The sequence below is a fragment of the Microtus oregoni genome, unplaced genomic scaffold (assembly GCF_018167655.1).
Source record: "Microtus oregoni isolate MIOR12 unplaced genomic scaffold, Mior012 000026F_ref0000081, whole genome shotgun sequence".
In the NCBI taxonomy this organism is placed as follows: Eukaryota; Metazoa; Chordata; class Mammalia; order Rodentia; family Cricetidae; genus Microtus; species Microtus oregoni.
Window position 1 is genome coordinate 2,377,452 of NW_024543085.1, and position 26,978 is coordinate 2,404,429.

General features: G+C 41.6%; 1 protein-coding gene across 1 annotated transcript in view; it reads left to right on the plus strand.

Annotated features, from left to right (window-relative positions):
• Positions 1-7,914: 7,914 nt before the first annotated feature.
• The window catches only part of Col1a2 (collagen type I alpha 2 chain), a 35,405-nt gene continuing 16,341 nt past the window's right edge, over positions 7,915-26,978 (plus strand). The window contains exons 1-29 of the mRNA XM_041675574.1: positions 7,915-8,196; positions 10,586-10,596; positions 11,209-11,223; positions 11,870-11,905; positions 12,943-13,053; positions 14,185-14,238; positions 16,989-17,033; positions 17,173-17,226; positions 17,319-17,372; positions 17,657-17,710; positions 18,001-18,054; positions 18,530-18,583; positions 20,088-20,132; positions 20,391-20,444; positions 20,547-20,591; positions 20,872-20,925; positions 21,537-21,635; positions 21,757-21,801; positions 21,916-22,014; positions 22,357-22,410; positions 22,529-22,636; positions 22,985-23,038; positions 23,149-23,247; positions 24,163-24,216; positions 24,677-24,775; positions 25,459-25,512; positions 25,998-26,051; positions 26,447-26,500; positions 26,760-26,813. Coding sequence (XP_041531508.1) covers positions 8,127-8,196; positions 10,586-10,596; positions 11,209-11,223; positions 11,870-11,905; positions 12,943-13,053; positions 14,185-14,238; positions 16,989-17,033; positions 17,173-17,226; positions 17,319-17,372; positions 17,657-17,710; positions 18,001-18,054; positions 18,530-18,583; positions 20,088-20,132; positions 20,391-20,444; positions 20,547-20,591; positions 20,872-20,925; positions 21,537-21,635; positions 21,757-21,801; positions 21,916-22,014; positions 22,357-22,410; positions 22,529-22,636; positions 22,985-23,038; positions 23,149-23,247; positions 24,163-24,216; positions 24,677-24,775; positions 25,459-25,512; positions 25,998-26,051; positions 26,447-26,500; positions 26,760-26,813 — 1,737 coding nt within the window. The 5' untranslated portion in view covers positions 7,915-8,126. The remainder of the gene's footprint in view (positions 8,197-10,585; positions 10,597-11,208; positions 11,224-11,869; positions 11,906-12,942; positions 13,054-14,184; positions 14,239-16,988; positions 17,034-17,172; positions 17,227-17,318; positions 17,373-17,656; positions 17,711-18,000; positions 18,055-18,529; positions 18,584-20,087; positions 20,133-20,390; positions 20,445-20,546; positions 20,592-20,871; positions 20,926-21,536; positions 21,636-21,756; positions 21,802-21,915; positions 22,015-22,356; positions 22,411-22,528; positions 22,637-22,984; positions 23,039-23,148; positions 23,248-24,162; positions 24,217-24,676; positions 24,776-25,458; positions 25,513-25,997; positions 26,052-26,446; positions 26,501-26,759; positions 26,814-26,978) is intronic.

The following is a 26,978-nucleotide window of genomic DNA, read 5'->3' on the forward strand; positions in this document are numbered from 1 at the left end:
ACACATGCACACACACAGACACCTTTTTTAAGGTTCTGAAGTACTGGTTTTATTCAATTATTGAAACATGGCACAGAAATAACAGATTGAAGACATGCGTCTGTGAAGTATGGGCCTTGAGGGCATCCTGTGCAGTAAGTAATGGGTTTGTAGTGAGCCAGGAGTCTTCCTTACCTTACCTGACCTACTTAGTAAGGAGCAATGACACCCATGGTCCACAGTGTGCTGTAACGTGAGGTACACTGTACTAGGGAGGAGTCAGAAGGTCTGTGGAATTGCCGAGGCTGTCACCAGACTCAATAGCTCCAACTTCAGTATCTGCTCCAGTCAGTCAACCTGCTTGAAGTGGGAAAGTATGTCCTTAGGCACCCATTTCCTCACAGAAGCCACCTTCTCCAAATAATTCCAAACAGGTTTAAAATCAACAAGAAAAGTGTCTTCTTTTCACATTGAAAATTGAAATCCAGTAAGAAGCAATTAATAGCATATCCCGAAACTTAGCTTTTAATCTACATAAACAAAGAGAACCGAGCGGAATCAAATGGTGAAGGAGGACAGGAGACTAGAAAAACATTATCCAAGAGTAGAAAGTTTCGATAAAGAGGCATCAGCGTGGTGGCTGAAATTATATATTTGTATTTTAAAGTGTGTTACATATTTTAAAATAACTAAAAGAGAAGATTTGAAATGTTTTACATGTGACTGCATGGTGCTTATGTACTAATGTGTATACAGATATATGTGTGTGTAAAACCATGTTGAAACCAGAGAACAACATGTTCTTTAGATATCAAAGAACTTTTTTTTTCTTTCTTCTTTTTATGAGACTGGATCTCTCATTGACCTAGAACTGGCCAAGTAGAGTAAACTGGCTGGCCAGTGAGCCTTGGGATATGACTGTGCCACCCCAGCACAGGGCTTACAATTGCCACCACGCCCTGAGCTTCCTATGTGAGTTCACTTAGAAAATGTAGCAATCTGTGTAACTACTAGATGACTTCTTCATTACAGACTCTTGTTAGAAATATGGCAGAAACAAATCTTGACTCCATCTTTTGTACCGACAGTGATTTGGAAGTTGTTGAAATTATCTTCCAAAAGCTTCAAGCGTCTCCATTTGACTTAACAAAATAAAAGGTTGATAAAATATTAGGAAATAATAAGATGTTACTTTTCAGTGAACTAGCTTGACTGGCCCTCCATCAATATATTTTATTAATGTGTGGATTAAATAGTTTTAAAAAAAATCACTGACAAAAACAGCTAGTATTTATATTTAATGCCATATCCTCCAATTGTGTTATTTCAAGTCATTCTTCATTATTGAATAATTGTTAGTTGAATATCTTTAACTTAGCAGATACTTTGCTAGATCTAAGAATAGGTGAGTGCATTAAATAAGCAATTTCTGTGTAACAAAAGAAGCCACTAATGAATAATTTATCCTTTCAATTAATCAATCAAGTAGGCTTGTCGTAGATAGTAAGTATTAAATGTTAGGAGAATAAGGATGCTTAGAAGTGTGTGGCGCTGTGGGGAGCTGGCCCATTGTGGCATATCAAGAAAGTCTAAGTCTCAGTATTTTCCTTCTAAAATTGGAAATAAGAAAACATGCTCCACCAAGATTTAGATAATGATTGCTGGTGATTTGAGATAATTTAAAGTTTCTACCTTGATGCAGCACTTAGCATGAAGTATAATAGGTAGTTGTGTTGCTCATTATTAATTAGAATTTTTTATTAAAAAATTCCGCCTTCTCCCCGCCTCCCTTTTCCCTCCCCCTCCCTCCACTCCCCTCCCCCTCCCTCTCCAGTCCAAAGAGCAGTCAGGGTTCCCTGCCCTGTGGGAAGTCCAAGGTCCTCCCCCCCTCCATCCAGGTCTAGGAAGGTGAGCATCCAAATAGGCTAGGCTCCCACAAAGCCAGTACACGCAGTAGGATCAAAACCCAGTGCCATTGTCCTTGGCTTCTCATCAGCCCTCATTGTTCGCCATGTTCAGAGAGTCCGGTTTTATCCCATGCTTTTTCAGTCCCAGTCCAGCTGGCCTTGGTGAGCTCCCAATAGATCAGCCCCACTGTCTCAGTGGGTGGATGCACCCCTTGTGGTCCTGACTTCCTGGCTCATGTTCTCCCTCCTTCTGCTCCTCATTTGGACCATAGGAGCTCAGTCCAGTGCTCCATTGTGGGTCTCTGTCTCTATCTCCGTCTATCGCCAGATGAAGGTTCTATGGTGATATGCAAGATATTCATTAGTATGGCTATAGGATCGGGCCATTTCAGGCTCTCTCTCCGCTGGAGAGGATGTGGAGTAAGGGTACACTCATCCATTGCTCTTGGGAATGCAAACTTGTGCAAGCACTTTGGAAAGCAGTATGGCGGTTTCTCAGGAAATTTGGGATCAACCTACCCCAGCACCCAGCAATACTACTCTTGGGAATATACCCAAGAGATGCCCTATCATACTACAAAAGTATTTGTTCAACTATGTTCATAGCAGCATTATTTGTAATAGCCAGAACCTGGAAACAACCTAGATGTCCTTCAATGGAAGAATGGATGAAGAAAGTGTGGAATATATATTGCATGTGGAATATTAGAATACTACTCAGCGGTAAAAAACAATGACATCTTGAATTTCGCATGCAAATGGATGGAAATAGAAACACTATCCTGAGTGAGGTAACCCAGACCCCAAAAGATGAACATGGGATGTACTCACTCATAATTGATTTTTAGCCATAAATAAAGGACATTGAGCCTATAATTCACAATCCTAGAGAAGCTAAATAAGAAGGTGAACCCAAAGAAAAACTTATAGTTATCCTCCTGGATATTGGAAGTAGACAAGATTGCTAAGCAAAAATTGGGAACTGGGGGTAGGGTGGGATGGGGGAAAGGGGAGATGGGGAGAGAAAAGTTAGAAGGGGAGGATGGGGAGAGCTTGGGGGAATGGGATGATTGGGATAAAGGAAGAGTGGATATGGGAGCAGGGAAGTATATATCTCAATTAAGGGAGTCATTTTAGGGTTGGTAAGAGTCTTGACTCTAGAGGGGTTCCCAGGGGTCCAGAGAGATGTCCCCAGTTAGGTCCTTAATTGGAACTTTTAGATATTTAAAAAACTTGTTGGTACTACTGTTTAATCTGCTAGTTATTTTCAATAAAATGTGATTATATGACTACTAAATGTGTGATACCACATAAATTAAATCCTTGTCATTTTTCTATGTGTAATATATTAACCACAGAACATATGTCTTTACTCAACTTCATGTTTTGATCAATCATTAATATCTAGACTCTTTCTTGCAATTGCAATAGAAGTCTCATTTTCTTCCCCAGCCACTTGAAAAGAATTTTAGAATTAAGAGTCTGAAAATCAAGTCAACCAAAGTTCTTATAAGTCAGAGAGGACATCCAGAATGCATCAGCATTCTGGGACTCTTCAGCTGAAGGATGGCTCAGGCACTGCCTAAAGAAAGGCAATCAGTACCTCGTCTTCAAAAGAGGTAGACTTAATCGAAAGTTAAAATTTGTGAGTCCAAGTGCATCCTTCTGAGTTATGGGGCTGAGTATAGTCAATAACAAGATACCGCAAAACACCTATTTCCATGCAGCCTCTACAGAAGCACACGCAGATGTCAGCGTAAACAAGGGGTGGTGTCTACTCCATATTTCTAAGCTTGGAAAATGGAAACACTGCCGATGAAAACAGAATTCATAAGAGGTGGGATGAATTGTCTGTCTACTCGTTTGGAAGAGACTTCACAAGAAACACTTGATTATTCATTCAGTACCAACTTGGGAAGAAAATCCATATGCACTTGAATGTCCCTTGCCTCAATGACAGAAAGTAAATGCGATTATGTGAAGAAGCTGAAGGTTTCTCAAGTGGGGTTTAGCATCAGAATTACACAGCTACTCCTGGTGATTTTATTCTAAGTGAGGATAATCCCCAAGCACTTTAATCCAGCCTTACCCTCAACCTACACCTGGCTCTCCCCCAGCCATGATGGAGCTAAAGTCCTGTAAAGCCCTTGGTCTGTTTCCTCACTCCTCTCTCGCTCACCTTCCCCACACAACTCTCACTCCAGGAAAGCTCCTTCACCAATACCCTCCAAGGTGATGGTCTAGATATTTTCTTAACCTTGATTTTCCTCCCACACAAATAGGAAACTTGTCAGCCCTGCAAAACCTTTGCTCTTTCTCTCCTCAACAACCTGTGCCCTGTAACCTCGGTGGCAGAGATGTTCTGGGTCTCCTCCATCCAGGGCAGGGAGAGCTCGCCTCCCTCTTCATTCTCATCCTCACATGCTGGCGCTCACCGTTGTACTGTGCTTTCCATACACACATGCAACCTACAGGGTTTCATGGCATGATATCAGGAATCCCATGACTCTTTTCCCCATAAATCAAGACCAACACGAAGTGTGGACCTCAGACACTATCCATTTGCATAGCCCATACCTGGCTGAGTCTCCTCGTTTCCCTCCCTCTAATCATCCTCTTCTCAAATGTTCCCAATTGAATGGACCCTCGCGTCAGTCAGTTTCACCACCTGAAGCTGGCTGGTGCTTCTGGCACCCTCCCTCCCGCTCTGTTTCCACAATTGAGCATCAAAGCAGCGTTCTTCCTCCTGTAAAGTATTCCTGTGGTTCAGTCTCTGCTCTCAATTCTCACAGCACTGCGCTAGCCCAGGCTCCTCCAGAGCCCTTCAGATTGCCCCTCACCGCTTCCCCATCTCTGCTGTTTCTGGGCAGGATCTTGCTATATATCCCAGGCTGGCCTTGAACTTGAGACCCTCCTCCCTCAGCCTTCCAAGTATTCAGATCATAGGGGTTAACTTCAATGCTGGTTCTCCATTTTCCTTATAAAACATTTTTATGTGGAGACTTGATAAGACACTGCAGCTCCAGAGAAGCCTGCCTCGATCCTACCACCTAGATCTGGAGCTCCCATAAACTCAGAATGCTTCACTGCACTTTTTCTCTCCTCCAGCAAACCATAAGCCCCCCCCCACACACACACACACAGAGGGCAGTGCCTAGTCATTCGGTTTCTAGTGCTTCCAACTTGTCCAGTGCCCAGCACAATCCTAGACACTGCTTGAGGGACTGCAGCTCTGGTTCTCCTTAGACATCCAATGAAAGCTGAATACCCTGCTGGACATGATATACAAAGCTGCCGTCAGGCCTACTCAGCTCCAACCACCTGCTGAAAGCTCTCTCTCCTCGGAAAACGACACAGGGCTTTGAACATGGGAGTCAGTGTTCTAGCAGCAAAGCCATGCAAGGCTTTGATTATCCCCGGCTCCTTAGCCCGGTTACTCCATTTTTGTTCCTTCCCTCTCCCTACATATCATCTGGACCTGGACAGTCAGTTCAGTTCAATTGTTTGCTTCAGCTCTCCCAGTTCCCTCAGCAACCACCCCCACCCCTCAACTACAACAACAAAGAACTCACTAAAAACATTTGTTATTTTAATACACAGAATATTTAGACAGTATCTAGAGGCCAACATTAGAGAACAGTAGCGTGTCTCCTGATAGACAAAGACCGGGTCAAGGATGATCTGTTCCCGGTAGGTGATCACTGAGGGAGACTGTCCAAATTAGCAATAAGATGGCTGGAATTCCTCTCTCTTTCTCTCTCTCTCTCTCTCTCTCTCTCTCTCTCTCTCTCTCTCACACACACACACACACACACACACACACACAACACATATGCAACAGAGAGACAGAGACAAAGCAACAGAGGTAGGGAGACAAGGGGGGAGGGAGAATAGAAGGAGGGAGAGAGATTACTCTTTCCTCACTCTCTGCTCTGTCTAGGGCTTCCCACCCCGCGCTGACGCTGCCTGCTGCAAACCCTGCCACATCAGCAGGGAGGGAGCCCTGGAGCCTTGGTATTTGCATCAGTTTCCAGGAATGCCTTATGAGCTCTCAGTTCACTTTCCAGCCCTGGGGGAGGGGATTTATGTACTGGTTTCTCTAATTCTCAAAAATTTACATAGGGTTTTTTTTCTTTATTTATTTTTTCCTAAAAATGAAAATATAATCAAACTTTCAAAGGATGGTCTACCCTTGAGACTATTTTGACAATCACAGAAAAACCACAGAGCAAAATGGAATGTTTACGGTCTTGGGTAGCTATGGCAAAGCAAGTGATTTGGTCAAGTGGACCCCAAGAAGAGTTCCTCAATAACTTTCCTGAAGGACATTTAGGGAATTTCTTTCATAAACCTATTTTCTTACCTGCCTGAGTCTTTTGTTCAGAATTAATATCTAATTTTCAGGCACAAGCAACACCCTGTAAAAGCAAGCCAGCACATTAGCTAAAATGGTAACTTGTGCTTCTGATTAATGCAGGAAAACAATCAGATGTATAGTTTTGAAGTTTTTCTTTCCTGGGCGCTCTTTCAGAAACCTTTCGCTACACCTTATTTCAGAACCGCATCCTAACTTGTCTCTCAAATACGTGTTTTCAATTGGATAAAAATAACGTTATTGAAATTTTTAGTTATCCTTCCTTCTACTTCTAACTTTTTTTTTTAAGTTTAGAAAGAGAAGCCAGTTAGCAATACCCAGTCCCTCTGGTTTATAGCAGCTGCTGACTGAGTCAACCTACTTAGGCAGAAATTCTTCCTCACCAGGAAGCAGAAAAGGAGGGAGTGGGGGAAGAAAGAAGGTTTCCAAGGAGCCCACCCACCTCTGCTTCATGAAGATAAAGTTGGCCTAAGGATGTGATTTCTGGGACAGAATAGGTCTTAGACTAGGTTTCTGCTGCCTTGGGAAGGATGCTTGGCAGGCCAAGGGGCCCCCGGGATCTTGGAAGACAACCTAAGAGGCTTGGGGAAGGAGCACTCACTGTGTCGTTGCCACCACCCTGGAAAACCAAGGTCCTCTACTCCAGTGCCTCAGGATCAAAGTCTCATCCCAGAGCCGGTGTTATGAAGGCCAGGGAGGGGGAAGGGGAGTCTGTGGAGAGTTAACTTTTGTCCGGAGAAGCCAGTTGGGATGTACACCCTAGGTGCCAAATAAAAAGTTTTAACACTCCTTTTCACATTTTCTCCTCAACAGAATTAGGAGAAAGAGGTGTGAGGATGAAGGCAGAGAGGTACTGGGCAACGGCTGAAAGTGGTTATGAACGGGCAGCAAGGTCAAGGGGGCTGTATGCTCACTGACGCGTTATCTGGTTCAGGCTCTGAGCATGGCTGGAAATCCTGCAAAGGGTCTGTGGACAGAGCTGGAACTGGGAAGGGAAGGACTTCCTTGGGGGTTGAACAAACCAAATCTAATAGTTCAAAGTTTATCCTTTGGATGGGAATGTCCGCTCCATCACCATCAACAGGAGAGGAGAGAGGAGAGAGGAGAGAGGAGAGAGGAGAGAGAGAGAGAGAGAGAGAGAGAGAGAGAATGAGAATTGGGCAGGCAGGCCCCAAAGCAAAGCAGGGGAGGGGGCAGGGTGGAGTCAACCCCGGAGGGCTGCTCTAGACCTCGCCACGCTGTCGCCCTTCGTCTCTCAAGCCCCAACCCCCCTCCAGCCTGCCGACGGCCCGCAGGGCACAAAGTGAAGCAGGACTGGACAGCTCCTGCTTTTTCACCTTCGCTCCTCAGGTCCCTCAACACCTGCCTCTCTGCCCAGAGATCTGAAAAGTGCCCACGTAGGTGTCCTCAAGTGGTTCCAAACTTGGCAAGGGCGGGAGAGGGCGGGTGGCTGGGGAGGGCGGAGGTATGCAGACAGAGAGTCAGACTTTCCCCTCGAAAGCCTCAAAAGTGTCCACGTCCTCAAAAAGAATGGAACCAATTTAAGAAGCCCCGTGGCCACGTCCCTCCCCCCTCCGCTCTCTCCCCTGCGCCCCCGCAGTCTCCTCCCAGCACTGAGGCTGGGGCCCCTGGCCCCAGCTCTCCCATTGGTGGAGACGTTTTTGGAGGCACCCACCGACAGGGGAAACTTTTGCCATATAAATAGGGCAGGTCTGGGCTTTATTATTTTAGCACCACGGCAGCAGGAGTTTTCGGCTAAGTTGGAGGGACCGGTCACGATTGCATGTCAGCGCCCGCCAGGTGATACCTCCGCTGGTGACACAGGGGCTCTGTACACAAGGAGTCTGCATGTCTAAGTGGTAGACATGCTCAGCTTTGTGAATACGCGGACTCTGTTGCTGCTTGCAGTAACGTCGTGCCTAGCGACATGCCAATGTAAGTGTCTTCCGCTTGTTTGGGGGAGTTGAAGGAGAGAGGCAGGATAGGTGGGTGCCCTGACCTGTCCAGGGGAAACTTCGCCCATTTCCATATGCATCTTGTGAGGACGCTCACCGCCCTGTGGGGAAACACCCGGGCAGACAAGAGGAAAGTACTTTAAAAGGATGGAAACATGGAAGGCTTGACGGTTGCCAAGAGTCGGGAATGCTTACCCTTAACACTAGACTGCTGGTCTGGATCCCCGGGGGACTGAAAGTTCCCAAGGAGGCAACGCATTTTGCCTCAAGATGAGACAAACACTAACTGACAGAGTGAAAGAATCAAGAGTACCCCACTCTTCAATCCCCAGAAGTGTGTTCGTGGTCACCTTGTGAAACTTGAGGCCTAGTTTAGAAAGTCCTTTAATGTAACAATACAAAACTCACCCCGTCTCCATTTTCTTGTGGGCGTGGGCGTCGGGGCTGGTAGACGACGTTGATGAAGATAATGATGAAAAGGCGCCCCCTGGAGGGAGTAAAATGAAAGCACAGGGACGGGGCCTTAAGATAATAGAATTCCAGTTAAAGACTCCCTAGGTCCCGAGAGTGATTTACACTTCTAGGCCTTATGTGGAGGGATCAGTTGGAGTATATGAAGAAATGGGGAGTCTAGGCTTCTACTTTTGTCTTCTGAGTCGTTAAATTAACTTCCCCGTTCATTGCATGGTCATGGAAATAGTAATTCTTAACTAAAATCAGCTCTGTTTAGTTACCCCTCTACATGTTCCTACTGGTAATCAGACATGAAAACAACAGATTTGAGAAATGTCAACCTTCGAGAGCCTGGAATTCTTCCCATGACGCTCTTACTCATTTGCTGTGTGGCTTCGAGTATGGAAATTGAATGTGCCAATTTCAACGCCACTTTTCATTTCAAGCGTGCATGACTAGACTTTCACGTCTTAAGAATGAAAATCAGCTGGGTTTCGTCTTGCAAACTGCTTCATAACTTAACTAGTCGAAGATGTTGGCTTGATGAGGGTTGAGGGGTGCCTGGCCACATCCAGTGCTTCAAAAGCTAGCCCCACCCACATGTCGTGTGCCTACCATTGTCTCATTTGTGCTGTATGTATGTTCCCTTCATCCACTTTTATATACCCACTGAGGATACAAAGGAGAAACTGCAGTGAACAGTTAGCGGTATCACTTCGCTTTATATGAAATCAGAGAGTAAGAGAGTAGATTCCCACAGAAAAATATAATAGCCCTTGGGAAAGTAGAGATAGAAATGTCAATGCACCTTCGAATTAACACTAACCAGTGTGTGGAAGAAACGTTGCCCAACACACATTGTTCAAATGGTTCACAACTGAGTAATTAAAAGGAATGTCGCCAAAGGTTGTAAGGCTGGTGGGCTTCTCTTTATCAATTCAGGCAAACTACTCTTTCTTTAATGGACACAATAAACCAAACATTATTTAACAGTAATTCTCATCAATTGCCCTCAAATGTCAAGGCTGGAGGCAGTCCACCCTCCAAATGGTGACCATTGCAACAGATGTTCTCATTCCAAATGACATAGGTCTTGACCACCAAATTCAAGCAGTTTTTCGGGGTGAATCATCCTGGAGCATGTCCAACCACAATTATAGACCACATTACCTACAATTATACTGCAAGGTGGGAGCTCATCCTTTAAAGTCTCATAGTAATTGTGGAGAGGAGGTGGGCATTTATTGTTCTCATTATTTCTAAAGATCTTAATTCATAGTTTCCTCTTTTTATAAAATGATCCTTCTTAGGGAACAAATTCAATGCACGTTAATCAAATGACCTTATCTAATTTAAGTGAACTATTTAAAGCAAAAAAAAAAAATCCGATTCCTGAATCAATTTGCTTTCATGTATGTAAATTAGACCTTTGGGGGAAAAGGGCTAAGTCACTCCAATGTTTTATGAAAACAAAGTCTGCTTTAAGATGCATCCTCTCCTAAGTTTATTTCGATTTTTATGTATTAAAGGCTATCCAAGCCATGAATTATTTCCTCATCAATCAATCGGTGTGAGAGTCAACGATTTACCTAGGTCACTTCCACCATAGTTGCTGAGCATCTTAAATGTCCTCCAGACACATTAATGTTTCATAGTATTTATAAAGTAGTAAATAATTAACCATTTAATTCAAAATATATTTACATACTAAAACTGTAAGCAAATCATCTTGATGCTCCCTGGTGTGTCTTTGACCTGAGTAATTATGAAGTTATCAGTATATTCTTAAGAAGAAATAGAAGGGGTATTTTAGTCAGGTAATTCAATCTTATAAACCATGTATCATTTGTTAATTACTGTAACTGATAATGAAATGTTATCAATAACTATTTCTTATTTTCTTCTTTCCTTTATAGCTTTACAAGAGGTGAGTAAAATTATTTTCAGAAAAATAAGACGTGCATACTTTGATTGCCTTGATCTCAGCAATGTTTCCTAAGGAGCGAAGTTGGCCAGTTTGACTTCCCAAGGAAATTATGAAAGGGTAGAGTGGCCCAAACCCTTCTGGTTTCTACTGAAATACTACCACATTTTCCTAAGTGGGTGGAGCTACTAAGTAAGGCCAGTCTCATAAAATACCCATGGGGAACAGAGAGTAAATGGGCCAGATGAAGTTTGGCTTTTAGCACCAGCTACTTCGAAGTACAAGATCTCGCTGAGCTAATGAGGTTGTATTTTTCTCAAACAAATTCCTTTTGATTCATTTGTAAAGAATTATGAATAAATGAATAAATTCTTTGCTCATGAATTGAAATTGCAACATAGTTATAAGTATATATATTTGGTTTTGTAGACGGCATTTTGTTTATTGGTAAACTTTTATATTTTATTACAAAATAGTAGATTAAGATAATAGAGAATAATGTGGTAACATCTATAGATAAATTTGTATATAATTTGATAATATTTATCACCTTTAATCTATGAATGTATGCATAATTCTTCTCATAATAATCATTATTTACCTTTTGTTTTCTAGGAATCTGCAAGAAAGGTAAGAGTATAATATTTCTCCATAAGTATTTGATATTACCAGAATAATGTAAGTTTGACAAAGTTTAAAATGAACTATAGAAAGAAAGTGCTTTGTCAGGATTTTACCCATGAAATACATATTCACCAAACCAGAAAATAGAATAGTGTTAATGTTTGATGTAATTAAGTTTTATTATCTTCCAGAAGCATCTCTAATTATATTTATGTTATATAAATCGATGATTTACGTACTACTACTAAAAGACTTTCTAAATATTTGTTTATATTCTGATGGGGAAATGCATATTATATTAATTATAAGTAGTAGATCAAAGTTTATTTTAAAGATCTGACTCTGTTGCTGTGTGGTAAAGATGTAACAATATGGTTATTTTATCTATAACAATCATTTTACTAAAAACACAGTGGATAGTATTGATTTGACCACCAGAGACTATAGCATCCTCTAGTCCTTCAGTTGGAAAATCTTGCATATAGTTTTAACAAAAAATGTGCTATCATCTACTGCTTTATTCAGGTCTTTTGGCTTTTGTTTGATAATATTTTAGATCAGCCTTAACAACTCATTATTTTCAAAATTGGTTTGCCTGTTCACTGTAAATTACTTAGACATGTGTTCTTTTGCTGTTTTTGTCTTCTTTTAGGGCCCCACTGGAGATAGAGGACCACGTGGAGAAAGGGTATGTAATTTTTGAACCATTAAAGGGCTTTGGCCCATATTTGAATAACTACATATTAGGAGCTACAGAAGGCTGACAATGTGTAAGAATATTATGTATTCAGATAATTACACCACCTTTTAAGTAGATAATGTCCTGCAGAAGAAGTAAATGAACATTATTATATATAATCAATATCCCTTTTCAGTCAAGATTACCCTTTCATAAAAAGAAACGCTATTACAGACAGCCCAATTCTTTGCAAGTCTATTTTTCTTTGTTTTAATTTGACCTGCCCTGTATATGTATAATGGAAATGTATCCCCTACCACACAGATCTCTTTGTAACATGCTTTGTTTCTTTCGGAAGAAAAGAAGATCTTTGTATAGATCAGAAATAATTGTGAAGCAGTTGGCAGTAGCATGCTTGTCTGTGTCTGTCCTACCTGCACAGGCCATTCTGCCATTCTGTTTGCTATAATCTTGCTACATTGTTACATATGTGTAACTCCATGGTTTTGCATGATTTACATTTATATATAATTTTTACCAATATATAAACAACTGCATCTTGTATCTGTCCTGAAATGTGGACTTATACATATTCTATTCAATTTATTAGTGGTGTAATTATATCAGTTAATTATCCCAACAACATGAATAGTGTTAAAGCGGTGTTCCTATCCTGTCATAAAATGATCTTATCAGTTACTCTGCTCTTGACACACCACATACTGAAACAACTGAACGCTTTCACAAGAGTCAGGAACCAGCATCAATGTACAGTGTCTCTATGCACACGTGACATGCGAAGTTCACAGAATCAGCTGTTTCTACCCTGTATTAGCTACCACACACCAATCATTAAAGGTCTTTCTAAGTTAGACCTATGTCATGTCAATCAATGACCGATACAGCAAATTATATTTCCACCTATTCACAGAGACAAGTCTAAACCCCTGACCTTAGCACATGTGTTCTTAGGTCTCTTTTTACATACTATCCAGGTTTTGACATGGCTACTCTAACCGTGTCCTAAATCCTTTTCTTTATAACAGGGTCCAGCAGGTCCCCGAGGCAGAGATGGTGCAGATGGTCCCCCTGGCCCTCCTGGTCCCCCTGGTCCCCCTGGTCCCCCTGGTCCCTCTGTCCCTTCTGGTCTTGGTGGGGTAAGGTGTCTTCAGTAATTTTAACTTATTTCTCACTTTAGTGTCTTGCTCTGCTAGAAAAATATTAATTGTAAAATTTATTATTAGTAGGTTAAAGAAAAAAATCTTCCATTTGGAAATTAGTACATTTTATTTTATTTCTTCAGTTTCTTTGTTCAAGGTTTTGCTTTGCCTGTCCCCTTTTTGAGGCCTTGTCAATTACAGGCCAGGTCTTTGTGTTCACTAATGGTAGCTGCAGCCATCAGCGCTGTTATTTAATTTGGGGATTTAATATCTTTTATCAGAAAGGCACAAATAAGAGGCGTTGCATTATTAACGAGTTTGATTAGTAGACGGAATTTCATAAGTGAAGCCCCTGATCTGAAGCAATTTCACAAACATCCAACCCTCTTTATTCTCCTTGGAGTTGAGTCTGCTGCACCAACATTCAAAGCGGTTTTAGGTTTAATTTGCTTGAAACTAATCTAAGAAAAGTGCATTTCCCTTTTTCATTAATATCTTCTTTTAGCTTTATGTCTTTGACAATGGTATGAGTGCCAAATGGCCTCACTGCAGGAAGGAAAACATATTTGTTTAATTGGTTAGCACTATGAATCAGAACCCTGATTCTAATACCCAACTGTATGCCAGTAAAATAAGATCTTTTTCTCCCAAAGATCTTATTATGATTGCTTATCTACTGAGTGTATTGAAAAGCACCTTCTTTATACAGCTACCACTCCAAGGGAGATTGCTAACAGGGAGGTTATTACTGGGAACTATTTTTTAAAAGTTTAATCTTCTAAGGGGCATTTTAATTTTCCTATAACTTAAAAACTCTTTATATCCTTTTATGAGACTCCAGCCAGAACAAAGAAGTATCTTAGAGGTTTGTGGGCTAGAGTGGCAGCTGTTAGCACAGCCTGTCCTCCTGAGCTCTGCTTCACTTGGAAGGGTTTTAAGGGACTGTAAAGGTTTAGGAAGCCATCCTTCCTCACTCTAGAGGTAGGTGATAGCTGGGGGGGCTCAGTTCTGAATTCTAAGTCACTTCTATTTGAAACATGGCTATCAGGAAATTTATTGCAAGCAGAATGGAAAATTTAAGTGTATGACCACTGACATATACGCTTGTATGTGTTTTGTTCCCTGTAGAAATTTGCTGCTCAGTATCTTGACAAAGGAGTTTCATCTGGCCCTGGACCAATGGTATGCTTATCTCTTTTCCTCCTAGAGGGAAAAAGAAGCTTGTAGAGGGAATTTATATTAGACTTTACAACGAGAGTTAACACTCCATATTTAGAATACATGAAACAAACTCCCTTTTCTGCACTTAAATAACAAAACTCAAGTCCAGGTTAAAAGTTTCATTTTTCTCAGCAAAGATGCTTCATAAAAACACAGATGTTTATGTCTAAGAAATAATCTTTAGACATAATGACCATAACTTAGGCAGATCAACTCGGAATATTAGCTTCTATCCATTTCTCTATATACTTCCGTATCCCTTACACTGTGACGTAGCTCTGAGGCACACGACTACTAACTGTGCTTCCTGCACCTGATAGGAAGGGCCCAAGTTCCGTTTCAGTCCCTTCACCTTCTAACCGGAGAGTCTGGGGCCTTTTTACCAATAAGCAAGATGCACGAGAGGCAACATACGACTCGTGTATTTAGTCCTTGACTAGAACATTTCCTTCGTCACAAGTATTCAAGAGGTGTCCCCAGTCGGTTCAGAACTACAGCAAATGAAACATATTCTGGTGAGCCATGAATGAGGACTTGATCATAGAAGGAATACTTCTTGTTTTCTTCCATTCTGATGAAAATACCCTTTTTGTCTATTTCTTAACCAATATAGAAGAGAATGAGTCAAATTTAGCATTTATGTCACCAGCACACATTCTGCCATTTGTATAACAATTTATAAAGCTTCCCTGCGTATTAGAACGATGACCTAGCTAACAGATGAATCTTCTACCAAACATTACTGAGATGTAATAAAGAAAAAATAGACACAATCATGAAAAATGTGTAATAGTTTATTTGAAAGAATGAAAATGTTCCAGAAATAAAAACATTAGGTTGATTAACTACTATAGAATTTAATACACATGCATACAACTTGGTGATTCTAATTATGTTTTCCAAAAACATTTATCTGTTAGTTATCATGGTCTTTAAAACACAGCTTTTACCTGGGTCCATTATCAGTGCTCTGTCTTCACAAGATATTCTTCTGAAGCTAATGGGCCGAAATAGACTAATGTACTATAAGGGCAAGACAGTATTTTCTGTGAATTAAAGCTCTCACTTGTGAAATAATGGAGCTTTAATTGATGACTTCCAATTTCCTGATTTTTCCAGTAATTTAAAATGCTCATATATGAAATGAAAGATGTAGGCATTCTTTTAGCTTTGTTTCTATTGGACATTTAAAATGAGTTGTTTCTGCTAATGCTGGGCACTAGTCAGCTGTGAAGTAGAACCCATTTCTCAAGAAGAGGGAAAATGGGAAATAAAGCAGAAGTAGATATCATTTTATTTTTAAAATTAAGATGGCGGATAGAAGCTGGGGGAAATTAATATGAATTTCAGATTCTCTTGTCTTTAAAGCCTCTCTCTGGGGAGAATCAAGTGAATATTTCACTTTAAAGTATCAGCAAAGTATAATTTAAGTTTGTGCATCTCCATACTTCCACAGACATAAGCAATCAACAGACATGTGCTTAACAAATAGAGAAGATAGGCAGCAATAAAGTGTTAAAATAATTTTTCATGTTGGAAAATCAATAACTATAAAACCCCACAGGGTCCTTTTCTGAATTAATCATGGTTCATCTCACAGCCTTCACAAAATAAAATATCCTTATGTAAATGAAGTTGTTGCAAATACAGGGAAAGATGAATAAATATAATTAAAAATTCATGATGTCAAAGAAAATTGTACTTAATGGATATAAAAAATACTTTCATTGAAAAGCAACAACTTCCCTTTAACACTGAAGCAATTTCTAAAACAAAATAAATAATCTTCATAATGAGAACAATGTGCTTTATGTAGTGTCTTGCTATAGTCATTTAAAAGTAGGTGGACTCACTACAAGGTCCTCATGGTTGATAGACATCAAAAACAAATTACTCAAAACTTGTCCATGTATGAGAAATGGGTCCTGCAAATGAGCTTACATAAGCATTGATTACTACAGAGGCAAAATAAAGCTACATTTATCCCCCAAACTCATAGCATTCTGTTTTACCTTACATTTGTGTTCCCAAAGAGGAAAAAAAGCAAACTACTGTCATTTGTATTATGTTTTCAGTATCCTGTCATAGATTCTTCCAATAGGCTGCCTCAATAATAATTCATTTTTCTTTCACCCCTCATTACATCCACTTTTGCTTTACATTTTCATCAGTCACCAGCAACCCTGAAAGGGGCTTTAAGGTTATAATTAACCCCCTTTTAATCATTAAGGAAGACTTTTGATCCTTTCAAATTTATGCCCCTATGACAATAAAAAATCAATTTCTTAGCTAAACATGGCATGGAGAGATGGCGTACAATGAAGAGAATTTAGCCAAAATGCTGTGTCAGCCGTTAGATCTGTGCAAAGAGCTATTCTCTTCATCACCTTTGACAACCTCCAGATGCCCATTTCGGCACATCTTGAGGAGTCTGTGGCTCCCCCACACAACCCTCATCAAGTTCTGAATTTTCAGTTGGTGAAACAAGGAGAAGCGAAAGGCAAGAAAGGATGCAGGTGCAGGAAATTTGGGTTCTTATAAAAAAAATGCTTCCTTGGGCGGGAGAAAAACTATGAGGTAAAAGTAGGATGGTCTTGTTCGTCCGTCCATGGCAAACAGGCAATGGCTCAGCAGAATTGTTTCTAAATCCAGTTTTCCCAGTCCAAAATGACCTGAGTTCTTAGTACTCACTACGTCTATTCTCTTGGCAGGGCTTAATGGGACCCAGAGGCCCTCCTGGTGCTGTTGGAGCCCCTGTAAGTACCAACATCTTACAATCAGCTCATGTGGTGGGGATGATGACAAACTATTTGTGTAACATGTGCAGTGACCTGAGTTTGATTTCATAGTTTGATTCTAAATAAATAAATAAATGTTCCTCCTCCCTTACCTCAGGGCCCTCAAGGTTTCCAGGGACCTGCTGGTGAGCCTGGTGAACCCGGCCAAACGGTGAGAACATTTTCTTCCTGTGTGAAAAGCATATTTGCTGGGAGGATTGTGGACACCGTCTTCATCTCATAATGCATCTCCTATTTCCTTAGGGTCCTGCAGGTTCTCGTGGTCCAGCTGGGCCCCCTGGCAAGGCTGGTGAGGATGTAAGTGTTTATTCTCAGGCTCTTGTGAGACAACTTTTAAATGCTTCATCTCAACAGGAGCGTCTAGACCGAGATTTAGTTCCATACTGAAGGTTCAAAATATGCTTGACATGAGTCTCCCCGTATGGGAAATATTACATTAGTGAAATACTAATTAGCTTGCTTGTACTTGAGAGAGATAAAGTTTAATTAAACATGTATTTAAGCCCCCATTCTTATGTGTACCTTTCTCTTCTCATGGTTTACCAAGTAAAGGCTGACCCTATGCTGCTTTCATGTTTTAGGGTCACCCTGGAAAACCTGGACGACCTGGAGAGAGAGGAGTTGTTGGACCACAGGTGAGACATAGCACAGAGTTAGGTATGAGTGGCCATGCCTCTGATGCTGGCACAGATCCCCTCACACTTGTGGCCCTGACTAAAGGCAAGGGAAAGAAACAAGGAAAGAGTGCAGATATTTTATTCATGGCAATCAATCAAACTATAAACAACCAAATTGTTTCTATATCTTTTACGAATGCCATCATCTTAGTTACTCATATAATAGCTTGGTTTAAAAAGAGGAAAGCATTGTCTTTTAACTTCTAAGATAAACCTTATTCACTTGCTTCTGATTTTTTTTTTCCAAGGGTGCTCGGGGTTTCCCTGGAACTCCTGGACTCCCTGGCTTCAAAGGCATTCGGGTGAGCACCTTCTCCATCAAAATAAGGGAACATGCTCATGGGGTGGGGAGAGGTAAGAACTCAAGTGTATTTAAATTCCTGGGTGACAGACACATCCTAGCTTCCATGTCTCTGAATTCTGCTGGAAATTAAAGTGGAACCAGAACTCACCAAAAACTGGGATCAGTGCAGAAAAACTGTAAACTGTGGCTTATTTTTAAATAGGTAGAAGTATCTGAAAACCATGAGATTATTAGGATGACAAGGATGGAAGGGAACTTGTTCAGCATCCTTCCTTTCTTTGCTGCCTGCAGTCGTGGTGACTGACCTGGGGTTGTGGGACCAGCTCACTTGAGCTGGATGGAGCTCTGGACCCCGTTCTACCTCAGCAGCCACAGGCTCTGTCCATCAGATATAAGAACTGCAAAGACGGGGGACTCTCATCTGACTGAAATGACAACATGAACGCATTTTAAAAGTGCCCATTGCCTTGCAGGGACACAATGGTCTGGACGGATTGAAGGGACAGCCTGGTGCCCAGGGTGTGAAGGTAATGATTGAGTTAGGAACACGGTTTGTAAGCAACTCTTTTAAATCTTCCAACACTACCAAGAAGGCTATTTCACTGAAGACAATCCATATTTCAAAAGGTATCTTGTCTCCTCAACTATTCTTCAAATCCCTCAGTGGCACAACATTGAGGCTCAATGACAAAAGGCTAAGTGCTGAGACTTATTTAACTTTTATGTTTATTTTAAAAATCAAATGAAAAACAGGGTTAAGATTTCCTTCCGCCTTATTCTCTCCTCCCCTTACAATGTCATTCGATTTCTGCAGCCAAAACAAAGGTAAATAGACACATAATCAAATATTAGAACATGGTGTGCTGCTTAAAAGTGGAGACCCCTTTGCCTTGCACTAATTAGATACACACATTCATGGCACAATTCACTTTTCAACCTCTTTCCTCTGATTTATCTGTGCACACTCAAAAAATTTTTAATGAGGTAATTAAAGTCTCAGAAGTGTTTTATCTCATGGCTTAGCTCCTTCTCTGACAGCATTTCCAACCATAAAAGGTTCTCTTTCCTATTAAGGAGATAATGTGATATTAAAGTGAATACCAACGTAATTACAAATTAATGAGTAACAAATGCTAGCGGGACCAGAGATGGACATGAATATGGAGAATATGGTCTAGCTTCCCAGCTGCCACACAGATGAATAAGGTCAAATGCATTTTCCCATGAGCCCAGAATTATAGCTCAGACTGCTGTTCACAGTATCATACACTGTTGGAGTTAAAAGGCACTTCGTAGGTGTTCTCATTGTGTGGATTGGGAAAACTGAGGTTAGAAAGAACCAGTGACTTGCTCAAAGTCTAGCACCCGGTGGTTAACAAGACAAACTCGAGAAATCCCACGTCTCTCATTCCTAAAGAACATCTCCCCATAAACCTACAACTGGGAAAACAGCTCAGTGGTAGGGCACCTGCTTAGCATGCACCAAGCCTCGGATTTATTCCTCAGCATTTCTCTATAATCTAGAATATCTTGAAGAAAAGTTCTTTTACATTCCCCCAAATAGGAAATACCCAGCACTGCCTACCACTCGCAATAAGAAACAAATCCAATGGCTATAAAAACTATTATGGTACTTTTACTCTGTGTATCCTAATGAAAATGATAAAACTGAGCATTCAAACACCTTTGAAGAAGGTAAATTTGGCTGTACTGAAAGAAAATGTATTTTTTGTATTTTCTTTTTTAAAATAATATTTTTAATCTGATTCCAAATGTATAGAATGTAAAGATAAAATAGGAAAGGAGCATAATCAAATAACCACAACTTTTTAGTGTCTTAACTAAACAGAACTCTTGATCTTTTTAAAACACATATGTGTCTGAGATCATTGAGAAAAAAATCTATATGCATAAAAAGATGTTTTAAAACTTATGAATGGCTCAAACTGATATAAGAGGGTAAAAGATTGCGCAGACTGAAAAATGGTATATATAACAAACACGGATTCAATTTTTTTTTTCTGCATATAGGGTGAACCTGGTGCCCCTGGTGAAAACGGAACCCCAGGCCAAGCGGTAAGTACTGATCAGTTCATTGGAAACCCTTTGCATCTTGAAACAGCTTTCAAGTTGTGGTAGCTGCCATTTCTCTTGGCATTTTATTCTTGATGTCTTTCTTATGTTCCTCTGCATCTTCATTCAGCGTTCACCTGGTGTTAGAACGAGGCTTGTGTTCTTAATGAATCTGTGCATATGTTAGAAACTGAGCAAAGCGAAATGCTGCCTGTTACTTGTAGAGATTCTCGATTTTCTTAACAATATTTCTGCTTCTAGGGTGCCCGTGGGCTTCCTGGAGAGAGAGGGCGAGTCGGAGCCCCTGGTCCAGCTGTAAGTGATCCAGCTTTTTGCTTCGTTTTAAATCTTTTTAAAATGTCGTCCCATGGTGGTTGTTAGCTTCCACCTGACTGCTCATCTTTCCTTCCTTCCTAGGGTGCCCGTGGCAGTGATGGCAGCGTCGGTCCTGTTGGCCCTGCTGTAAGTTTTTGCACTGGGGAGTTGACAAGGCTTCAAGGTGTCGGGCAGGAGCTATGCTCCCTAATTTTTATGAATTGACATTGTTTTGAGCACTTTTGCCAAATGTTCCCTTTGGAAGTGTCCGTTTATGAGTAGCAGAGCTAGTTCAAATTCCTGGAGCTACTGAATGATGCATAAAGAAAAACTCATCCTGTGTTGGAAACGGCCAATGTCCTTCCTCAATAGAACTTGGTGCTTGTTTTCCTCATCCACTTCAGGGGAATTTCTGCTTTGATTTCAGGGTCCCATTGGATCTGCCGGCCCTCCGGGTTTCCCAGGTGCTCCTGGTCCCAAGGTAAAAACATCGGTTGCTGTCCCTGCCGTGATAAATTCTTTAGTGTGATGTGAAATATCAGTAGTATTTGCAGGAAGAGAGATAATTGCCTAGCAACTCCCTCAATCAGCCCCACCCTTTAAATCGTACAGTTTTCAACTGTGTGCTTGCATACTATTTATAGACAGAGCAGCAACCTAGAAACTGACTCGCCCAGAGGCCCTGTAGAATGTGTTTCCTAGCCGGGCAGGGGTGGCATTCGCCATTAATCCTAGCACTCGGGAGGCAGAGGCAGAGCCCCTGTGAGTTCGAGGACAGCCTGGTCTACAGGAGCTAGTTCCAGGACAGGCTCCAGAGCTACAGCGAAACCTTGTCTCGAAAAACAAAGCAAAACAAAAAACAAAAACTGACCATGCTTCCTATGTTAGCGGGGACAGAGTGGTGACAAGCATAATGTCAGAAAGTCAGAACAAAGCTTGCAAATTAGAAAGTCAACCTCAAATTCGTGTGATAATAAACCAGATAAGCGATCCTGAAGAAAATCCCTAAAAGTTGGTGCGGTAATAACGTGTGTGCTGTTCTGTGATTTAGTGCTAATTCCCAGTTGTTCCTTCTGTTACTTCCATTCCTAGGGTGAACTTGGGCCTGTTGGCAATCCCGGCCCTTCTGGTCCTGCTGGTCCCCGTGGTGAAGTGGGTCTTCCAGGTCTTTCTGGCCCCGTTGGACCTCCTGTAAGTAGTCATTGAAATTAACACCATTGAGTAGAATAACTGAAGGTGGGCTCAAAAAAGGTAAGAAACACTCTAATTCTGGGACTCTTCCTTCCCCCTTTCACACCCCACCCGCCTGCAGGGCAACCCTGGAGCAAACGGCCTCACTGGTGCTAAGGGAGCTGCTGTGAGTACCTCTGAGGGGTTGACCTTTGCTGCTCTGGGTTTAGAGGCACTCACCTAGGGCGCCTCTGCAGCCTGCTTCCTCCTAAGAGATGCTGGGGGTCTTTTCTTCCCACAGGGCCTCCCTGGCGTTGCTGGGGCTCCTGGTCTCCCTGGCCCCCGTGGCATTCCTGGTCCCGTTGGTGCTGCTGGAGCTACTGGTGCCAGAGGACTGGTTGTAAGTGTTTTCTATCCTGAGATACTAACTCTAGTATTTCATATGTTCTTTGACTTCTTATTATTATTGTCTTCCCTCTGTAAGGTTTTATAAAAGTTTGTATTTCTTGTACAGCTTTGTTATGTTCCTGCATGGTCCCTTTTCTGCACTCACACAAACCCCTGCCTTCTGCTATCTTAGAAGCTTGTGCATAGGTAGACGAGGAAACTCCCTTTCGTCACTACCGGTTTCCTATGGATGGATTTTTTTTAGATGGCTTATGCTTACACATCCCAAGGACTTGTCTGCTGTGGAGTGTTGGCCCCTTTTTGTCGTTTGACCACTGTTTCATTTGGATCTTAGGGTGAACCCGGTCCAGCTGGCTCCAAAGGAGAGACTGGTAACAAGGGTGAGCCTGTAAGTGGTTTTATAATCACAATTTTGTTAATTGGTCCTTCTCAGCTTCCAATTCAATTTCAGGTGCTAGATGATATATAAAAATGTTCTTCTACTCTTATTCTTTTTTATTAAACAGGGTTCTGCTGGAGCTCAAGGCCCTCCTGGTCCCAGTGGTGAAGAAGGAAAGAGAGGGTCCCCTGGTGAACCTGGATCTGCAGGCCCTGCAGGGCCTCCAGGGCTGAGAGTAAGTTCTGAATACTCAGACACAGCAAGATCATCATGCCGCCCCTTGACTGGGAATTGGTCAGAATTTCTGAGTGTATTTCCTAGATGAAAGAGCATCTGCCTTCCATCTGTTTTATTAAATTAGTGACTCTCAGTCTGGTATGTTATTAAATGGGTCTGGAAACAATGTTGACCTATTTTCGCCGTATGCTCATCTGTGCATTCCCTCGGCATTTGGGTAAAACATCTTGGTTTGGTGTGTAATGATATCTTCCTCTTTGAAGAAATCATGCCCCAAGTTAGTAAACTCTGCCCTGTGGGATGGAAAGTTTCTCTAATCCCACTGCCTTGTGTCCTTTCCTTACAGGGCAGCCCTGGTTCTCGTGGTCTTCCTGGAGCTGATGGCAGAGCTGGTGTAATGGTAAGATGTCCTTCACTCAGTTGCCAAGAACGACCTTGACAATGCTGGTGCAGGTTGTGCCCTCAGCATACCTTACTGGGCCCCTTACTCGGCCTCTCTCCTATTAACAGGGCCCTCCTGGCAATCGTGGTTCAAGTGGTCCTGCTGGAGTCCGAGGTCCTAATGGAGACGCTGGCCGCCCTGGGGAGCCTGGTCTCATGGGTCCCAGAGTAAGTTTCAGATAAAGCCTCATAAAATCCTGTCTGGAATTGATGTCATTTTAAAGGGCTGCTTACCACTGACAGTAACAACCAAACAATAAGCTTGTTAGTCGATGAGTTGATGTTGGCCTTTTTTTATTCAACTTTGTCAGAGCCCCAAAGAAGTTTCTGTGTATTTGGCTAGTTCACAGGTTTCCTGGGTGTTGCCTGAAGCAGTGACTATGAAATTTTAGAAAACTAGATCTATTTAAAAATATCGAAATTAGTCTGGCTCTCTTACCAGCACGTATCTTTTATCTTAATTTGTGAGTTTTAGATAAGGTATTCATGAAACATATTAAGGCTATACATTATTACTTTATTAGATTTCTAAGTGAAACCATTTTTTCCAGCAATCATAAAATGCTGTAATGTATTCAGCATCACACCCAGCTACAGAGACCTTTTGATTCAGATACACTCAAATCCATAGCAATGGAATCGTTTTCTTCTCCATTATCTCTTATGGGTGAATATCAATGGCAACTTTGTGCCATAAACAAGTAATAAGGAACACCATATATAGTAATAAAAAATTTCACCTTGGAAATTGCTTACCAAAAGTATTAGTTTTCTTTTCCTCTTCCTATCATGGAGGAAAAAATATGGTACATTTTGGCCAAACAGTATGTTGCTTAACCCTTTCTTCTGACTCCTAGAAGTGGATCAGATACACAAAAAATAAAATACAAAGGAAGACAAAAAATAAGAGAAAGATTTCAGAATTCTTTTTCTACTTTCCAGCAAGGCTGATATTTCTAATGATTCCCCCTTGGCAACAAACATGAAGTGAGGAGAAAGTGCTGTGTGAGATTTCAATTAATATTCAAGCCTTGAGTGTGGGAGCTACGGGAACAATATGAAAAGGCCTCATTTATTTTGTAGGGTCTTCCTGGGTCTCCTGGAAACGTTGGCCCATCTGGTAAAGAAGGACCTGTCGTAAGTAGCGCTCATTTTCCATTACATTTTCAAGAACCCTTATCGCACCCTCATCAAGTCTATTTTTGTGGCTTATTTATACATGAATACATTGAAAATAAATATCAGCCACCTCTACGTCATTTGGGAACAGAAGGTAATAGATTGTAATTCTGGAGTCTAAATGGATGCAGGACCAAAAACAGAGAAGGGATGAGAAACCATAACTAGAGAAATTGAAACGGGTGACAGGGGCTAGAAAGGGAAGGAAGGGGGCAAATTGCTTACATCTGAGATTGGACTGAGTGTCTCTGTACTGGCATTCTGTTTAGGACAGGGAAATGGAGTCATAATTGATTGACACCGTACAGGGAAAGCTTTGTGTGCTCAGAAAACATCATCTGTTTCAGCATCTGAAAACATGCTAAGCTTGCTAGCAGGAAGCCATTGGGTGATGAGTAACTTGAAACTCTGATTTCAGGGCCTGCCTGGCATTGACGGCAGACCTGGTCCAATCGGCCCTGCTGGAGCAAGAGGTGAAGCTGGCAACATTGGATTCCCTGGACCCAAAGGCCCCTCTGTAAGGATCGTGACCTCCTCTCCCTTAATTCCTGTTTACTGCATCTCAGCCACTGTCAGGGATTTCTCTCCTCAGCAGTTTACCACAAGACCGGGCCTTTTGACACAGAAAGCTGTAGAACCCTCCTTCCTTTAAACCTTTCCTGTCACTGTGGCCTTAGGCTGCTGGAAGCCAGGCTTCCTGAGCCGCACCCCTCCACAGAGCGTCACTGTGGCCTTAGGCTGCTGGAAGCCAGGCTACCTGAGCCGCACCCCTCCACAGAGCGTCACTGTGGCCTTAGGCTACTGGAAGCCAGGCTACCTGAGCCACACACCTCCACAGAGTGTCACTGTGGCCTTACACTGCTAGAAGCCAGGCTACCTGAGCCGCACACCTACCTCCACAGAGCCCTTTTGATACAGAGCTTCTTGGTGTTGGAACATGTCTTAGATAATAAGTTCAAAGCTGAGTAACGTCAGAGAAATACACAAACAGACAACAAAATCAACATTTCAAAACTGTCATGGAAAATTGGACATAAAATCTTCTCACGTTCTTTTTATTGTACATCATTTTCTCTTTGCCTTCCCTCCTTCCAATCCCTCTATTGTATCTTCCCTCCTTCCAATGCCTCTATTGTATCTTGGTCCCCTCTTGAGATTATGGCCTCTTTTTCACGCATATGTATGAAATTTTTTTAATAGGGTGATCCTGGCAAAGCTGGTGAGAAAGGCCATCCTGGTCTTGCTGGTGCTCGGGTAGGTATGAACTTCTACAGAAAAATCACCCCAAAAAGGGCTTTGTTTGAGGCTGTCTTCTGGTGTCATTGTTACTTTCCAAAGTAGCATCCTAAGAGTCTTTTTGCCATGCTGGAATGTCTTTATTTTGAACTACATGGAGAAGGTAGTGAATTATAACAAAGCAGTCATAAATAACTGATAACAAATAACAAGTTAATAAATAACTGGTCTTTTTTATTCATGTTATGATTAAGAGGATATGAATATGTGCTGGTATTCTCTGTCTTCCATACACCGCCTCCTATTTGTGGACTTCTCCTAAACTGCATCAAAGTTAATAGGCAGCATTTGGAACTTGGTGAAACTCACAATGAGTTACTTTAATTCTAAAATGATAAATCCTAAAATGATAAATGTGTCTTGAGGAATTGGTTCTCAAGGCACTTTGAAGCATATTAAGCTCTCTGGCTTGTGTGTAACTCTGAGCTTTCTGTTTTATTTAGGGTGCTCCAGGTCCTGATGGGAACAATGGTGCTCAGGGACCTCCTGGACCCCAGGTGTGTACTCTTCCCACGTCCCTCTAAAGCAAGTGAGCCGTGTCCTTCAGAGTAGCCATTCTTTCCATAGTTCAGAGCAGACCCATTGGCAGCAGTGCTAGCTCTTCTGGCACTGGCATCGATGCTGTCTAACTTTGCTTTATGGTGCTATTGTTTTTAGAAATTATCTCTAGCCTCCGACATATGTGGCAACTAACAATGTAATGGGATACTTTGATTAAAAATAAAACACCATAATCATTTTAGCTATGCTAACATGCATAGACAAATAAGTAGTTTTTCCATCAATTAACTTGACAAATGAATTTAACATTAGACTCTCAACACCAGCACATGTTTTTATGACACCAACAGGGCAGGCATTAACATCAGTGCTACCTCCTCTGTTACTTCAGGGTGTCCAAGGTGGCAAAGGTGAACAGGGTCCTGCTGGTCCTCCAGGCTTCCAGGTAAGTCAACAAGCATGCAACACTCTGACTTTAACCACAGTGTTCCCATCTAATTCACTGTAACATCATCACCCCCACAACAACAACTCGCAGAATATGATTTCAGACCTCAAGCAAAGGGCACAGTTACTCAATGCAAACATTTCTAGAGTGATTTAATAAGACAGAATAGTGTTCATGAAGTTATTCCCTTTGCAAGCCCAATTATGAGTGTTAATATGGCTGTGAGATTGAGATTTTTTCATGTCTCTACATTTAGGGTCTTCCTGGCCCATCAGGTTCCGCTGGAGAAGTTGGCAAGCCAGGAGAAAGGGTGAGTTCGCTCTGATGACTCGATCAAATCTATGCATCTCCTTCTTTTTAAATTCCCTATTGCCATGTAATTACAATATAAAATTTTATATTTCACATACTAATTATACCAGTCTACATTGTTGGTGTTGAACAAGGGAATGAAAGAACTTATTTATATTTTGTT